A 19,344-nucleotide genomic window follows, 5' to 3' on the forward strand; every position below is an offset into this window, starting at 1 on the left:
TTCCCTGGAGAAAAACGCTTCGTCTTTACTCTGTTGCCTCCGTGTTTTCTGACTTCTCCAAACTCCTTCTTCTCCTTCCTCTCTATACCACTGTTTCTTTTCTCTTCCACTCGGAAAGTTTTCTAACCTGGATGTTTGAGCTGCATTGTGTAACTTGTAAATGAACCCGTTGTTTGAGGTGACATTACCTGCCACTCGGCTCAGCAAGCCCTCAGCAACCCTAGTAAAAAAATAAATAATAATTATATATATATATATATATATATATATATATATATATATATATATATATATATATATATGCAATGATTATGTTTAGGTTGTCTTTGTACTTCTGTTTCAGTGTATACTCTAGATTTGTGATGCTTATTCACCTCTTGAGATAGAGATGATCTTTATTCAATTTACGCATGACTGAGTCATTCTTTATTTGTGCCTCTTTGATCTGTACACACAACCTGACTTGAATGCAGGAACTGGAGCGTTTAAACTTTACTTTTTCAATCCCTCAAAGGAGGATGTTTCTCCCAGAAGACCTTTGTTTGCACATGTTTACAGTGCTTGAGTTGGACTACAAGAATCAAGATGGGTCTTTATGTATTGTAAGTGTTTATTTATTCATGTTTGGGTCTGATGCCTGCGAAGTAGAATCTGCTTTCTTTGGCATAACTGACCTGACCTGCATCGCTTGTGTGTGGGTGTATGTGCGCACATTTGGAAGATAAAGTGTGAGTGGAGTGTTTGTCTGTTATTACAAGGGGAGCTGAATTTGTTGATTTAATATTGTCAGTGTGCCGGCATCATTAAAATGCACTTTCTGGTATTAGATGTACAGTATGTCGTGAGTGGCACCCGTAGAAGTATGCAAGCACACACATGCAGACACAACAGATGGCTACCCTCTCATTTTGTATATTACCTCGGGACAGATGTTTGTCTGTGTGGTCATTAGTGATCGCAGCATCAGATAATTACCTGGAGACACACCAGCACATAAACACACACTCACATACAATTAGTGAGTTGTTGATAATTAGTGGATGTTTGATGAACCATCTGGAACAGTAGCTCAGGTAGGATCTGACTGACAGGCTGCACACAAAATTATACACATGAACGCCTCAAATCACACCTCTCAAAGTCCAAAAAAGACGACAGGTGAGAGATGAAGAGATGAGAGCTTTTTTTTTTTTTTTTTTTTTTTCCACAATCCTCACGATGTCTTGTCTTGTTCCAGGTTTGATCTCATCCTCGTTTGTACTCCTAGACTCTGCAAACTCTGTCTCTGTTTTTAGCCCTTTTCTCAAAACAACCATTTGCTTCTTACTTTCTGTCATTTGCTCTATTCACAACCCCTCTATTCACCCTCTACCTTTAGTCTCATCCCTCTGTCTGATACTGCTGTAATGTGCCTCTTCTATTGCTTTTCATCTCATCTCTGCAGCCCATTCATTTTTAAGCAGGTCAATGGTTCAACTGTTCAAGGCCTTTGAGTGTGTGTGTGTGTGTGTGTGTGTGTGTGTGTGTGATGTACAGTTTGTCTGTGAGTAAGTTTGTGTGTGTTGTCGATGGAAGTAATATTGCAGTTGCAATAATGCTGAAAAATCCTTGAAGGAATGAAAAAGAAGAGATGGTGCATTATTTGTTGGTCAGTTTTTTTTTTCTCCAATAACTTCAAGTCTCCCTCAGTTTATGCCTTTTGTTCTCGAGATTCTGTTTACTCACAGGAGCAGATGTGGCAATACCATTATACCTCCATTAGTATGTACAGTACAGTATGCACTTAATGCACATGTGGGTTTGCACCTACCGTTGCATTTAAGTGCTTGAGGTCCTGCATGTATGTATGTGTGTCTTTGGTGTGTGTGTGTGTGTGTGTGTGTGTGTGTGTGAATCACCAGCACTGACACACAGGCCTGGGTTAAGCGCAGCTCAGACAAATTAATTATCTCTCCTCTAGAGGAAAGATGACTCACCGTAAGCGAGGCTGTGAACCAGCAGAGGTCCGGGAATCTCCCTGATCCAGGCAGAGACCAAGGGGGCTTCCATCCAAATTAAGCAACGTGGACTTCAACCTCAGATTGATCTTGAAATCATACATTTTCGTACTTTTAATGACCATAAAAAAATAACATATACAAATTAGTGTCTCTGAAAAAAGAAACATTTGAATGCGTTTAAGCAAGTTTCACAAACCTGAAATCATTAACATCTGATCGAGGAGTCCATGTTTTTCATTGCTGTGGATGGCAGCAATTCGAACAAACCGCTTCACGTCAGAGACCTACCAGTAGAGCTGATGGACAAAAATCATTATTTATTTTTACACATGATTGGTTTTGTTATTTTCATGTTTGAAATGTCAGGATGATGTGTGCAAGAAAAATGTCGGCCTTAGAAGTGCAATGTCTTTGCCCAGAGAAAAATTGTTTTAAAAAACATGGCCAGACTTAAAAAGATGTTCAAAGTTGAAGGTTTTTTTATTTTTTGTACAGACTATTTTAAGTGCTGATTAAACCTCTGGGCCTTTATTTTTTCAGGGAGAAACGTTTAAAACTGCTCATTTTTCAATGTCTCAAACCTTCTTGTTTACATCCAACTGCTCAAAATGTTTTGTTTTTTGATGAAAATTAGCATTCCTTGACATTACATCTTTGCATTATGCAATGCAGAACGATTTGTAGGAGATAGTACAGCTTCAATCATCATTTTCCTCACCCTTTCAACTATGGAAATGTAAAAAAAAATAAATATGAACGTTGAATTCAATGTTAAAATCCTCGTTGGTGCTGCCTGTGTGTATTCAGCCGATTCTCATATAATTTCATTACAAATCCAAATCCTTTTTGCTGTCTCAGTCACATTCTCTTATTCCGCACCTTCGAACTCTGACTGATCGCCCTAAGAAAAAAAAAGTAATAAGAAGGTCAATGCTATAGGGTCAAAGATTCAGAAAAATAGAGCTTTATTGAACTATCACCTTTCAGTATTGCGTGTATGTGGGATTACATTATACAGACATATATATATATATATATATATATATATATATATATATATATATATATACACACACAGATGTAAAAATGGATACCAAGAAGATCACAAACGGGTCAAAAATCCATGTCTTATGATAACAACATGTGCCCTCATGTGTTTTCTCTGCTGTGCTCTCATGTTTATGTATGGCAGCAGATAGTACCTGCTAGGACATTCTGATAGTGCAGGGTCAGTCATGCATCAGCAACAATGCATCAAATTGTATCAGACATACCTCTACCAGCAGCAAGGGCCATGATGCAGACACTAATAATTCATGTGTTTGCTTAGACCAGCGTTCACATCAGCAGTGATGGCAAGAATAACCTGCCACAATTATCCTGAGCAGCCGCATTCCTATGTTTAGCAGATTGGAGATGCCAGGCGCTCAGCTTAGTGCAGTGCAGAAATGCCCTGACTGTATGCTGCCAGGATGGCAGGCTCACAGTGGTCTGCAAGCAGCCTCAAGCCAGTAGCCATGAGGCCTTGGCTACCTTTTTTACATGGGCAGGATGCCTGTTTCTTCTGTCTGTTTGTGTTTGTATGTTTGGAATGATCATGTTTGCTGGGTCTACTATCGGTCCCTGTTACCCTTGCTGTGAGGTATATTCTTACCCTGTGGTATGGGATTAGTCACAAGCCTGAATGGGAAGACATGGAAACAGCGGGTGGGGAGGAGAATAGAGGGAGAGGAGAGAGGATGAGAGAAGACGAAAGGAGGGGAAACCCCCACAAAGATGAGAAGAAGTCTGTGGGTGGATCGTGCGAGTGCATATGTGCCTGCCTGCCTGCCGTGGGTATTCATCAATTTCCCTAAGATTCTCCACTTTTTCTCTGCCATAAAACCCGGAGGCAAGAAGTAAACAGAAACTTTGTAAGATCTGCTTATCTCTGCCTCTTTTTGTTTCTTTTTCTGTCATTACGTTCACTCGCTTCTCTCCACAGCAAAAGTTAACCTTCCAAATGCATTCTTGGAGCATATATATATATATACCGAACATGTTTGTCATCTAGTAAAGGTAAAGAGACATAAAAAGAGGTCTGTAGGATGTGACACCTTAATACCTGCTACACCTGTACCTTAATGCACAGGTGTAGCAGATGCTAGACAAACATGTATTTCTGAAGAAGCTTTGGAAGAAAGGTGTGCACCATGCACATTGCAAACCAGCCAAAATGTATGAACTTTGTGCGCCTGACCAGAGGTGTGTGTGTTTGTGTTTCTGTGTGAGCGTGTGAAAAACAGCAGCGTGTGATTTATGCAAATGAGTGTCATCGGCTGAGGAGAAAGCAGAATTCCCAGCCCTGATGAGTGGCTTAATGATTCATCAGCCTGGCTCAGGCAGGCATCAATAATGGATGACAGAGTGGGTCATGCAGGATTGCTCGCCCCTTGATTAAAGTGCTCCACAACTAAACGCCTCACTTCCTCCCTTTTTTCTCCCTACCTTGTGCAAGGAAAAATACAGAACAGTGCCCCACACACACACACACACACACACACACACACACACACACACACACACGTGCACACCTCACCGCACACTCGCTTCTGCACACGTGGTCATGAGCTTCCTCTCTTCATCTTCATACGGCTTTATGTCATCTCACCTCTCAGATGCTTAATAAGCTCTCATCCCTTCTCCATCTCACTCTGCTTCTTTGGTCTTAATCCAATCACGGCTGGTGAAAGAGAGAGAGAGAGAGAGAGAGGAAGAAAGAGAGAGCAGGAGAGGGGGGAAAAAAAGAGGATGGAAAAGCGTGGGAGAAAAGAAGAGAAAAGGGCCACAAATGAATGCTTTATAATTTGTCTGTACCGAAATGGAGCCTTTCTTTCTGGAGACAAGACAGGAACATAAATGTTCTGTCTCACACAGAGCACAAGGAGTCATTTTCTCCCTCTCTCTCTTTAAGCTGTATGTGGGTGTTGGTGTGACAGGACAAATCTCTGTCTATTAGGAGACATAAACCTCTAAACCCAGAGCTACACGGCCATACATACTAATGCAGCAGTACACAAGGGTGGATAGAAGCTGGGAACGGTAGCGAGGAAACCAGGAGAAAGAAGGAGAGCAGAGAGATGGAAGGATGTTGAAAGCAGAGGGAGTCCTGGCGGGATTTCAATCCCCCAGGCCAGCACAAGGTCTTAACTGCGACACAATCTTTGAGCACAGCAAAACCAGCTTTAACAAAGTCGGACTGGCGTGTACCACAGAGTTTGTCTGCGTGTGTGTGTCCGTGTGATTATGTGAGAGCTAACAGTTCATTTCAGCATCCTCGTCTGTAGTGTCATTAGCTCTCCCCGCACTTCTGCTCTAATGTGCCAGACAAAAGATCACTTCCTCTTATTGGACACACTCATGTTATTCCCCCCTCCAAACGCACAATGGCACAAAAGAACCACACAGAGAGAAACATGCACGCAGACACACACAAAAAAAAAATTCTACCATACTTCAAAGCTTCAAAAGCAGCTGCAATCATAAATGCCTGAAAGAGAGCAATCATTCCTTGATTCATCAAAAACTGCGTCCTTCTCTCACCCACCCTCGGCCCCCCCGCTCAGCCTGTCTCACCCCTCTTCCCTCCTCCCAGAGTTGGCAAGACTCAGATGAGCGTTTAAAAAGTAGCGTGTAATCTGCGATCGTATTAATCCTGTTCTTTAAATCTGTCACTTTCCAAACTGATTACCTTCATCTCCTTAACTTGTCTTCCAATAATCTGTTCATCACACTGACAGATTACAGTCCATGTTTAATCCCTTTAACAGATAGAGATACAATCCTCTTTGAGGCAGTCAGTCATCTGCATTTTCTGCAGGGGGGCTGTCCAGATTTTTTTGTTAGGTTAGCATGAAGTATGCAAAGGCACACACACATTTAAGAACTGTATTGATTTACCATTTAGGTATCACCAAAATCTAAAATTGCAACATCTAACAATCCTGGATTATTCCTACACAAATGCTTTAAAAGTTCTTGCAACCAAGCCCAATAAAATGGCTTAAATGTATATTCCACATAGCCAATCAGAGCTTATGATATGTGGTAGCACCTCAAATGGTTTTTATGTGTGAACCAATTTAAAAACACTGTACATCAGTTTATCAATGCAGGGTTTTCAATTGTGACTGTAATTTAAATGTCAAGAGTGTACGCTCCATGTAATTCCATTTTTCTGCCAGCTGGGAGAGAAAAGCATTTTAATACTGAAGATGACATTTAGAGTGTGAAGAGAGAAGCTTCTGTAATAGGCATACAGATGGAGGGACACATAAATGACCAGGGCTTTTAATGCACAAAAGAGGGAAACAGACATGGGAGAGGAACTGAGTGAAGCTCCTTAAATATTACAAAAGACTACAGTAGGAGAGTAATTCAAATGAATAAGAAGTAGGGGAGAGGGTGAAAGGATAAGAGAGGACCACATCTACAAATATAGCACTAAAGGTTCTTCTGATGTTATTTTCACTACCTCCAGGCAGGGGCATCAAAATGGAAAACAAGAGGTGCAAAGAACACAGAGATCATACAAGCGTACTTACTTACTTTTGTATTGAAATGAAGAAATTGCAGAGGATCCCTTGCTTTCCTTCTTGAAGTTAGTTTGTGCTCTTTGTGTGAACTGAGAGGGGGGGGAAAAAAGAGGAAACCTCCAGCTTTTAGAGAAACAAATTTAAGTCCCTGAAGAGCACAATGAGTGAGTGGTAGGATCATAAAAATACATTAGCAGACACAGAGGAGACCACAGTTTGTAGAGCACTCGGGTATTTTAGGAATTCGCATGCATGCTTTTATGCGTTCGTGCTTCTGCTCTGATCTAACCCAACACAAATTTTATCCACAAACCAGCTGGAAAACCAACTACGTGTCATGTTTGCTCATGTGGAGAAAATGTTTTAAGATGTCCTCTACTTTTTGGTGTGTGCGTTTCTGATCGCCATGCTCTGCCGGAGTAAGTCAGTTAAACTTGTGTTGAACGGGCAAGAGGCAGAGCTCTCATTGTATTCAGAATAACGCCAAAGCAGACAGATTGAGAGACAAAGAGGGCGGGTGTTGAGAAGTGGATAGATTTCGAATGTGGCAACCAGTGGAATAATCAATGAAACAGTGCATGAAGACAAGAAGCCTCTGTTGAATGATAGAGAGGGAGAGAATGAAGGAGAGGAGGGGTGGACAGACTCTTTGGCCTTGCATTGTGATGGACAGGGAATTAAATTTTGATTGCCCACTGAGTGATCGTTTGGTCAGGCCTTGCATTTAATCAGAGATTTACGACTTTACCAGGAGAGCAATGTGATTCGTCTACGCCACTGAGCTGCCTGCTGTTGCCCCACACAAACACAGTACAATTATTTTGAGGCTTTAAACCACTGTTCCCTCATTATTTTTCACCCCTTATTATCTGGATGTGATATGTCACAGGTTATATAAGGATTCAGAATGCTACCCTGTGGCTTTTTCTCCTTTGAGACAAGTTATGGCACTCTAAACTCAAGCTTTCTGAAGCTCTATCTGAGACTTACAGATACATTTACTGGTAACAAAGCACAAAAAAAAAGTTTAGCTTATAAGATTTAAAATAAAACAATGACTTCAAGGTTTCAAGTGCATAATGAGTGTGCATATTTACTTTAAGAGAAGAATTGTTATTTGATTATCAGTGACAGACAAACAAATTAAGGTTACGGTTGGACTGAATATAAACAGGGAGGCTTCGTCTTCTCTTCTGATAGTTTAGCGGAGAAGTTTAAGACATATTCATTGATGGCAAAGGATTTCTAAACAGTTTTTAAATGGCTTGAGTGAGGTTTTTGTTTAAACTAAGAGCATAGTTTATCCCTCTAGTTTGGTTTGGTATATTTTCCTGTGTAATACGTGCAATACAGAGTTCAGTGATTTACCAAGCAGAGAGGTTCTAACAGATGGAGGGGTGAATTTGGGGGATGACCAGGGTTTGCTAAAGCCATTCCTGAAAACTGATTGGCCACCCCAAAATCCTTAATAATGATTGGCTATTTTCCTTTTTGAGACCAAAGTTAGGTTAAAAACAAAAATCATCTTTGATATAACAGGCTGTTGGTACCTTTCTTTGAATTAAAGTTTTTTTTTTTGTTGTTGGTGTTTTTGATTGTTGCTTCAGACAACTATCCTCATTTGATTCCTTAAAGACTTCAAACATGTATATTTAGAAAGGCTAAATAAATGTTTTTCATGAATACAAACATCACATCCCCCCTGCATACGTTCAGGCACATTGGTTAAAAAGAAGCCTGGCACAACAGAAGAGGCTTGTTGAGTTGCATCATGGGAAATGTAGTAACCAGGGATTTAAGGACTTAGATTTACCAGTAATGACCAATATTATCGCAATTTTTCTTTTATACTGTTTCAGTTCTAGATTGTTCTGAACTGGAAATGCAGTATTGGAGTTGCAGAATTCAAAGCCTTAAAATATGCATAAAATTAACCATCCATTACCTCTTATCGATGGTCTTCTTTGTGACTTGACGAAATACAAAAGTTGTCACTTTAACTGAAGGCCATTCTTCTTTCAAATACCAGAAGCTTAAAATAGAGCCAACACAATAAAAATCAAGAGGTAGACCTAGATCTTCTCTCAGACTGGGATAATTAAAATTGAGGAACACAATATAAGATTCAATACAACACAAACATCTGCTTTCAGACAGTCGGTTTAAAGAACTTCTCCAAGAAAAAGCACTCCTTATCCCAAACAGGCAACCAAAGGCACAGGGGAAATTATCATTCCCTTCATCATTTATTTATTCCGTTTGTTACCGGCATTCTGCTTAACTTTAAAGGTCACTGAGAGATGGAACATTTTGTAATATTTTGAACAAATCACAAACAAATCCAGCGTTAGACAAACATTGGTGATTCATTGTGTAGAAGCTGCTGCTTAAGGTAGCAAACCGTTTTTCCAAGAATCACACAATGAGTCATTTCCCACCCGAGTCTGGATCATTGGCGTACACTTTGTATCACCATGTATTTTTATATTCTGAATCATTTTAGCCTGTATAGTGACTCCTTCACAGAGCAGGTTACTGGCAATGTGCGAGATGACATAGCTCACTGACTCTAACACATCTGTCGTTTTGGCTGAAAGAAAACGCTAACAAGCTTATTTGTGGTCAACACATCTGCGGCTTTTGTTGCTATTGTTCTATGTAGGCCCTACTTTTAATGATCTGGTGAAAACAAAGACCTACATATACTATGAAATGGTTTCAAGCACTGATGAATAAATGGGTGTGTATTGACCGTGGAGGGTTAAAGACAGTCAGTGATGTATTAAGGCTGAAAATATCACTCAGGTACCCAGTTTTGGCAGTAGTCTTTGTGTGCGTGTGCTTGCTTGCGTGTGTGCGTGTGTGCATGTGTGTGCGTTTGTGTGTGGAGCCAAGATCTGCAGGTCATTACAGTAACAAGCATCTTAGCCCTCAGGTCAGCTGTCATTAGTTACAGAAGAATGGCCAGAAATCCTCAGACTGTCACACTGCCAGACTATGTGCTCCTCCTGCATACTGTGAACACACGTGTGTCAAACCATCACAGGAGCACTTCAGAGACAGGCAGAGGGGGGAAAAAAACAGATGACTTCACATAATATGTGTAAATAGCAGAGGCTGAGGAACGGAGTAGGAGGCAGATTTGCAGAAATAGTTGTGGGTTGTGTTTTTTTTAGCACAAATGAAATTGTTTCAATTCATTACAGTCGCCAAGTTTGGGTGAGAATTTTAGCAGAAGATAATTAAGGGCTTAATTGGGCTTGATAAACAGTTATGACTTGATTATTGAATTGTTCTCAGACTGCAGAGAAGCAATGAGAAGGGTTTTTTTCCCCAATTTTAACATCTACCTTTTATCTCCTCTCCTCTCCTGTCAGGCCAATAATGTGAAAGTAGACAGACAATCTTGAAGTCAGAGAAAGGTCATTTAAACCATTTTACACTTCCCATGACACATTTTATATGGAAATAAGCAGGATGCCTCAGTTTTGGAAAAAGATTGTCTTGGACTCTCTTTTTTTTATCTTTTATAACAAGGATGCACATATTAATTTGATCCTATTTATGTTATGTTTTTTTATTTAATACCCCTCAGTGGTTTAAAACATGAAAAGGGTTGATACAAACTCTGTTACAGGTGACACTTAATAATGTGAAACACAGTCTGGTGCATGCTGTAAGTCAGTCGCTATCGCTCACTGGGGTTAGTGTTAATCAATGTTTTTATACAAAACAAGAGGTTTCATTCCAACACGAGTCAATTACTAGAGCTGCATGGAGCTTTTATTGGGTTACCGATTTCTGAAACAATGGTTCCATCAACATTAAGACATATTCATAAAGTTTCAACCCCTGCAGTGGAAGTTCTTTTAAGTGGAATTGAATAAATCTGAACAGAGAGAATCTGCTAGTAATCCTGCTGCTGGGCCTTCTTCCTCTCACTTTGTGGGTTTATTATGCACGCTGAATCTTATTATGGTCTATGATCTGAATTTGATACTAAACCAAGTTTTGTAATTAAAACTTGTGTTGCAATCCTGGTAACAATTATCACATCTGATTGTGTTCATCTCAACATGTCTGAGCCAACATGAATAACAAATCTGAGGAGAAACACATTCACATGCTGGTAGAAATAGGACTCAAGTTCTCAGTGCTTGTTTATACCATAGACTGTAAAAACATACACATCAAGTCACTTTCGGTTTTCCAGAAAAAATCTGATGAAAGCACAAGGAAAGAGAGACATGCAGGAAAGAAAGCAAGCAAAATTGATTCTGATTCCTCACAGAAAATGAAGAAAGTATTTGTAGTATCTGTAGATCAGAATTTAATATTTTACATACTAGGTTTTATTTTGGAGAAGTAGGCAACTATAAACAACTTTGTTTATTTAGTCTGTCCCCCTGCTTCTTCTGTCAAATAAAACTGCCTTTTTCTCCAACACTGAAATCCCATTTGTTTAATAGTTTCAGAGATCTCTCCATGATATATGTCCCATCCATCTTTCGTGTTCCTTGAACAATAAATGCAACAAATCTAGGAGGCAAAACGCTCTTAAAACGCTGTGTCAGAGTGCCTGTGCGGTAAAGTCTCTTGGCACCAGAAGTCCTCCCTCACTTTCTCTCTAAGTTGAGTCCGGCCATCCATGAAAATGCTGTTCAATATTTAATTACAGCCAGTGCAATGGTGACCAGTGAGATGAGTGGGCCTATTTAGCTCAAGTACAGTATAGGTGGCTGAACACTGTTATAATCCAATTGCTGTTATCGTAACAAATTATGTGAATTAACTTTCAACTACCTATTTGATTGTATTTCTTTTAATAACAATGCTTAAACCAACTGATAAAATGTACTTTGTCAGCCATAATGTTTGACATATAACCCTGCTTCAAGTGGATGTCACACACTGTATGCACACATTGTAAAGAAATTATATCAGAAATGTATTTTTTTTTAACAGAGTGGAAATCTGTTTTTTTGTTTGTTTGTTTTTTCAAAGGGACTACTCACTTTTTTGAATATTGTGTTTTGTATTCTATGATGATTTTTATGAATAAATCAAATTCAATAAGAACAAGAAAAGAAAGCAGTAGTTTTGGGATTTTCTTCAGTAAACAAAAATTTCAAATACAAATAAAGTGCTCCTTTGAAATGCTTGCCACAGTTGTATCGGTACATACCAAATATTTTGCTGATACACAATGCAAACTATACAGAATGTTAGAATGACATTTTGGATGATTTGATCAAACAAAGATTTAGCCCCTCTTTTACCTTGTTTAGATAGTTTTAAATTCAGTTTGTAATGGGGAACCAATTGCATGAAATGTGTCTCTGATTTTTTGGGAAGATCAGCAGTCTTTAATCCCAACATCACAAGAAAGAGGATTATGAAGGAAAGAAATTGCTAACACTTATCTGAACTCTCCAAAAGTCTGCATAACAAACTTGTTACAAAAAAGGACACAGTTTGGGATTTTATATGCTATAAAAGTCAGACATCCAAAAAACCAAGAGGGCAGTTTAATAGGTTTGAAGGCAATGACATGGTGATTGCATCAGAAAGGTGCCCGCACAGTTTCCATCTGCAGAACTCAGAGATTTCTCAGAGGACCTATTTTTTTGTCTTCTTGCGGATTTTTACATGAATATATTGTGTATCATTAGTTTCCAGCCTGCATTTTCTCAAGCACTGGTAAACCACTTGTGTAAAAACACTTTAAGCGTGACCGGTTCATTTCCACACAAGCTTAAGACATTGAATAACATGCGTGTGTGTCTGAAACTCCGGTTATGGCTCATAAACACTCTTATTTGTTAGCATAATTTCAGCTATGAAGAGGGATAACATGGCACTTCTCCCACAAATTGAGGATAAGCAGAGAGAGAGGAAGAGAAGATGCATTCACATTCACAACCTCGCACAAACACTCACACACATAATCATGCAAACAATCACTGTCTATTCAGGGCTGCAGCAGATATCACTTGTGCTTTCCGTGCAAACAGATTTATGCTAGTGAGGTAAATTGAGGTCTAGATTAATTTAGCACTGCTGTATCAGGTTGACAGACAGAGCTCGACCGTGCATGCATAAATGTGTGTCTTTGAGCTGAATGTGATTCTTTGTGTGGGTATGCAGTCTGAGTTGATGCATGAGTGCTAAAATCAGATGAGGTGTATACGTTTGAGGCAAATGAAAGCTCTCATGTTGGATTTTTGCATTCTACAGGAAAAAGGGGTGTTGCTTGTCAAGATTCCCTCGGACATAAATACTTTACATGCTCCCGTCTTTCCGTAGATGTTTTTCAGTGTTCACAATAATTACCTTGACAGGTTCAGGGAAAAGTGCACACAAAATTAAACGCGTGCACACATGCTGTATGATGAGTATATTACATAGAGCACTTACACAGCTCATGTAATCTTGGAGAAACACACAGGTTGACAAAAATACAGGATTCATTATTTCAATCCTGACACCCCGGCAGCACTCAAAGGGAAGCCGCTCTCGGTGATTGGATCATTTCCTGGTCGAGTCTTAAGCCTACGAGGCAGATCGATACCATGCACACAAACACAGCAACACGTGATCAATGAATATTAGTGACCTTTCTGTTGATACAGGCTTAAGAGAGTCCTGATAGCTTGCACAGGCTTTGCTGGATGAAGAATTTACGTGAGTTAAAACTGATGGCATGTACAGCAATGCCCATTAGACACTGTGGTAATAATAATGCTGAGGTGTTTGTGCGATTGTGTGTGTGGTCGGGCACACAGGGGTCACTTTCCCTCTTTGCTGCCTTCCTGTCCTCCTTCTCTTTTCCACTCACCTCTGTTCCGGTGTGCAGGCATATTACTGAAGCAAATTGAGGCCAATAGACTCTGTCACCACATGACCCAGGGCTCCCCAAACAGAAAAAGGAGCACACCAGTAAGAGAGAAAAGCCAAATAGAGGGGATAAAAGGGGAGATAAAGGGAAGGGAGGGAAAGAGAGCTGGACAAGGAGGAAAGACAGGCTTGGGCAGCTAGCGATGGGGGAGAGAGCCAGGAAGTGGACACAGGGAAGAAAAAAAAACTGAGGGAGAAAAGGAGAGAAAGAAGTGACAACCTCAAATTAAATTCCCATCATGTCAGTGTAGAACAGAATTCAATAGTGTTTATTGGCAGCCCCCAGCCTCAGGGAAATTACATTCTGAAGCAGAGCATGGCATGAATGCACATACACTCCTCAACACATAAGGACACACATCCATTGTACACAACAGTGTGCATGTCCTCCAAACCAAAAACCCTCTGGCTGATGTGAGCATGCAGACAAGCGGTTTATCCCCCGAGGACCATGTGCCATTTGTTCAGTGAATCTAAGTGTGTGTATTAATGTGTGCGTGTGTCCATGTCCTTTTTACACACCTTTATATGTACGTGTTGAAATATTTCCTGGAGTTTTTTCTTCTTCACACGCATTTTTTACCCGTGTACTAAAGTCTAAGTAGTGCAGTATTTCTGTCGGTCTGTCAGGCAAAATTGCCGCTTTCTCTGCAGTCAAACTTTGGACCATTTGCTATTACAGTACAAATGCAGGTTTTTTATTATAGTGGCTGTATTAAATGTGTCCCCAGGCTCAAGTTGCTATGAGCGTAGGGCTTCAATGCCTTTGTCCAACCTCCAACTGCAGAAAAGGCACAGTGCTTTAATGGGATGCTGTTTAACAGTTTTATGCAGAGCACATGTAGAGGCTATTACTGCTGATGTCTCCGGGATGCAGATTTGCTCTAAATGGCTAACAATCCCCCCAACCTCATCCTTCCATACCCTCTCCTCCTGTTTTCCATTTCTGCCCCCCCACCCCTTTAAGTCTCTGTCTGTTTATGCCTCTATCTCAACTCTCTCTCTTTCTTCTTTCTCGTTCTGCAGGAGCGTGCAGAGAGGGCTTTGGGCTGCTCAGCGGAGGATCTGAAGGCTCTTTTCTATTGCGAGCTGTGTCACAAGCAGTACCTCAGACACCAGGAGTTTGACAACCACATCAATTCCTACGACCATGCACACAAGCAGGTACATAAGAAGCTCTTGCACCACAGTCCCAGCACTTTTGTTGTGCAACAACACTCAAACAGACACGCAAAAGTGAACAGACTTTTTTTTTATGATCTCCTGTCATTGCATTCGGGTGTGTTAGCTATGTGCACGTGTGGATGGAAAGCTACATATCAGTCTGTCCAATAGGTAGCGTTTCTCAGCAGGTAACAGTAGGAGTTTGACAACCACATCATGTCTTACAAGCACACACGCAGCGGTGGAATGCCACATCTCTCGGCAGAAAACCAACATAAACAAACCGTATACAGACAGAGTGGAGTATTGCATTTACGGGATAGCTTCAGATCAACTTTTTTGATTCCATGCAGCGGCTTTAGAGAACTAAAGTATGACATGAAAATAGCCCTCTATAAAATGAATCATACTGTAGTGTTGAGTAATTGTTTTTTGTTTTTTTAATTATTATTATTTTCATTTCTGGTGGGGATTTTATTAAACCCTCTTTTTCTTACATTCCTGTGTTAAATATTGCATCATTTTGTGACAATAAGACCTTTGAATTGAAATGAAAACAAATCAAAGCAGCCATAAGAAATGTGAGTAAAATTAACTTACTCTGTTTTTTAGAGGAATCGTGCTGCATGAAAAATAATGTCTTCACCAAGAGCACTTTATTTCAGCATTTTTAAAACTGAAAGCATGAGTGAAGGATAATGATAACACAACAAAATGTAAAAAAAAAAAAGAAAAGAAAAAACCCTCTAGCATTAAAAAGCTATTTGAATAAAAATGTGAGGGATGATATTAATTTGATAAAGAGTCTCGTTCTTATCCTTGAAGATTATAAAGAAGAAAGTAACCAAAGCAACCTGAAGAAAAATCATAAGAACATAAACACAACACAAACATTTGACTTTACTGATATTTTAGTTATTTTTATTCAATGAAAAAAATAGAGCAGTTGGTTTATTTATATCTTTTATGTAAGGCTGCTCCAGCAAAATGATCTTTATTCTTCCATTTGTACTATCTTAAAAAAGACAAATGAATTCTCACTCCCCAAAAAAACCATACAGTTATTAGTCACAGCTCAAGCATGATTCTGTTTTCCGAGTTTGGACAAGATAAGGCCAATGGACCATTAGGAACAGGCCCGGCAGCAGGTTTCCTCCTGCCTTCTGCTTTCACATCCATTTTCATACATGACCTCCACTCCAGACTAACAAGCTGAAGGTTCTGCTGATAGCATACTCTCCTACAGCTATCTGTCATGCCAAAAAATACACGTACACATAAACATACAGACATGCAGGGCACACACTGTTTCGACGATCTCTCGATCGAGCTGAGCCGCTTCCCACTTCAGAACGCCCACACTGTGCAACATGAAATAAACATTAAATAAAACTGTTCCTTCACTGTCATTGTTCTTTGAAAATGAATCGAAGCAACTGCAGGCCAATGTTAATGCTTTGTTTTCGCCAGCGGCAGGCACGTGAAATGAGCTGCATGAGGCACTGAGCTGACAGTAGCCAGTGGCATTACAGGAACACACACACACACACACACACACACACACACAAACACACATGGGCATGCATGTACACACACAGCCTACTGAGCAGACAACAGATGAAATTCTAGCAGAAGACAGTGTCCCTGCAGGAGTATTGGCTTTGTAGAATAGAAGCTGATTGCATATGCCCTGTCTCTTTTCCTTGTCATCGATTCAGGGATAAACATGTCTGAATGAAGCGCTTTGTCAGCATTATAAAAATTGTTCATTACAACGGAAATACACTCTCCTTTTTAAATAATAATAATAAAAAAAACGCAATCAGCCCATTAGCATGGCCCCTCACTTGCTACCTAAGAATACATCATCCCTCATTCGGAGAGCCTGGTGGATATGAATCAACTCTGACTCATCCGTAGTTGCCTCAGCTCGAGCGCTCCTTAACACATCTAAAGGAATATTGATCGAGGCTTTGACAGACGGATTGAGCTTCACAGCACATAGCGAGACTGGCATGTTGGAGAGCGGGAGTAATAACGCTTCCCTGCTGTTGGGGACATGACATCATCTTTGAAGACAAAAGTATTTTAACTTTAAAATGGGTAACGGAAATATCTCCGCTGAGTGTGCTCAGCGAAAAATGGTTCAGCGCGCAGTATTTTGTTTGGCACTAAATATAGTTACAGGTTTGCCTGCAGTGGGGCCTGTTTTTAAGAGAGAACAATAAGCTGGCAGAGTGCAAATGCAGGAGGAAGGAGGAATTCATCTTCATATATTCCATCTATTGTACACTCTCTCTCAGTCATTGGCATTGACAGCTACAGTGCAACCACCAATCTTTTCCCCCTCGTTCTGTCCGAAGCAGTTCATTATGCATGCCTCTCTGCTTGAACATGATTAATATTTCCCATCGAATGAGTCTGGCATCAAAGCCCCTCAAAGCTTCTTGCTGCACACTAACAAACACACACATGCACATGCACACATCTACAGTGCACAAGCACCTATACTGTATGTCATGTATGTTTAAGGAACAGTTCTAATTCTTAAGCTGTCTTGAGCAGGCTGACAGCGGGATGGTAAGCATGGGGCGATAATGGTAAAAGACACACGATTGTGTTAGACTCAGCAGAGATTAACCTGAAGAGTGTCAGCTGCAGCAGAAGATCTGTGCGTGAAAGACAGTGAGTGTATAAATAAATCTGATGTCTGAGGGGCTAATCTGATGAGTGCATGAGTGTGTGTGTGTGTGTGTGTGTGTGTGTGTGTGTGTGTGTGTGTGTGTGTGTGTGTGTGTGTGTGTGTGTGTGATGCGAACTGTATGGGTGGATAATAGCAAAACATAAATCTGAAAGTGAGAGTGGTGTAATCCGGTTGCAATTTATACGACAGGATAAGTTCGAAAATATAAAATAAACAACAAATCCTGAGTTCATAAGCCGTGGCTGGGTTGCACAATGAGGTAGCTTGAATCTACAGGGAAGTGAGACAGAATAAGACAGGAGATAGGAGGGATAGGCACGATATCGCAGCTATTTCTAAACTCTTTAGTCCCTCCTTAGCCACACCAACATGCACACACACACACACACACACACACACACACACACACACACACACACACACACACACACACACACACACACACACACACACCTGCCAAGCATGGATAAAGGGGGATTAAAGTGTGACAGAAAAGGAAACCGGAGAAAGAGGCATGAATCATTGTTTCCCTGGGAGTATTGGCACACCTATAGCCGCAGACATACAACTATATACACACCTACACACCTACACACACACACACACACCTACACACACACACCACACACACACACACACACACAACAGGGATAATTGTTTTGTTTTTTGTTTTTTTACTTTGCTTTATGCATTTGAGGCCCACCAGTTTTCTCAAAATTGAATCACCTGTAATGCCTTGTAGTTCTATGTTGGGTTATGTTTCATAATTTTTTTGTTTCACCCACATAAAAGATACTATCATCGAGTACTTTTCTAACTAAATCTCTGGCCTTTACAAAGCCTCAAATAGTTATTTTGCCAATGATAAAAGGTCCGGCCTTTGTATTGTGGCATGTAATTTCTGCCAAAGCAAATCAAGGCCTTAAAAGCTTAAAATTAGATGTAATTGGAGCACAAATTCTGCAAAACCAAAGTGTGATGACTGAAGGAGGATTGAACATTTCAGAAATGTCAGTGGGAAAAGCATCATTATCATTATATCACTTTGTCAGCCACCCCAAACTGTGTCTGTAATCTGCTATTCACCAGCGTTGTTGTGTTTGCTTCCAAGCTGTGTGTTGGAGGAAAGACTCTTTCTTCCAGGCTGAATGGAGTTAATTTGACATGAGCTTTGGAGGAGAACATCTGCAAATGGTGCTGAATGATGTGTGTGATTTGAAAGACAGCTGCCCGCAGAGAGCTTCCTAACACTAATCTCTCCCTCTTCCTTCTTTTCTTGCTGCCCTGCTCATTTATATTTTTCCCATCTCTCTTTCTACCAGAGACTGAAGGAACTCCAACAAAGGGAGTTTGCTCGAAACGTGGCCTCAAAATCATGGAAGGATCAGCGCAAACAGGAGAAGGCTCTCAGACGTCTGCACCAGCTGGCACAGTTGCAACAGGAGACACAGCGGTGAGGAACTGTGTGTGTGCGTGTGTGTGTATGTAGGTGTGTGTGTGTGTAGGTGTGTGTGTGTGTGTGTGTGTGTGTGTGTGTGTGTGTAGGTGTAGGTGTGTGTGTGCGTGTGTGTGTATTGAGTCTGAAGGGCCATGACCCAGAGGGGTTCAAAAGCGTCACATCCAGTCATTGGTTCTTAGACTTGATGGATACATCTGCAGATGTGAAAGCGCTCAGTCCTAGGCCACAGGTGAAGCCACATTCTTGTTTCGAGTAGCTGATTAAAGGAGAAAGAGATAAAGTAAAAATGGGATGGATGGTAGGGGAAAGTAAAATAGTGAAACAAGTTAAATATTAATCTTGCCTCCAGGTTTGCAAAACCTGAAGCAATCAAAACAACGAATAGAAGGCAATACATCACGTAATCATCATCTTGATTGCACCTTTTTCCTGCTGCAATTAAATGTGTTGTCCTATAATCAGGCAATGATATGTGATCAGCATCACTGTGACTACTAATCTCATGGCCACGCTTTTTCTTTCTGTGTTTGTTTAAGGCTTTTTTCT

The 19,344-nt window shown here is 40.4% G+C and overlaps 1 protein-coding gene across 2 annotated transcripts in view; it reads left to right on the forward strand.

Annotated features, from left to right (window-relative positions):
• Positions 1-19,344, forward strand: part of znf804b (zinc finger protein 804B) — a 30,872-nt gene that overhangs the window by 6,270 nt on the left and 5,258 nt on the right. For both annotated transcript variants that reach the window (XM_079345007.1, XM_079345008.1), the window contains exons 3-4: positions 14,498-14,635; positions 18,662-18,792. In XM_079345007.1, coding sequence (XP_079201133.1) covers positions 14,498-14,635; positions 18,662-18,792 — 269 coding nt within the window. The remainder of the gene's footprint in view (positions 1-14,497; positions 14,636-18,661; positions 18,793-19,344) is intronic.

The sequence above is a fragment of the Symphodus melops genome (genome assembly GCF_947650265.1).
Source record: "Symphodus melops genome assembly, chromosome: 5".
Lineage (NCBI taxonomy): Eukaryota > Metazoa > Chordata > Actinopteri > Labriformes > Labridae > Symphodus > Symphodus melops.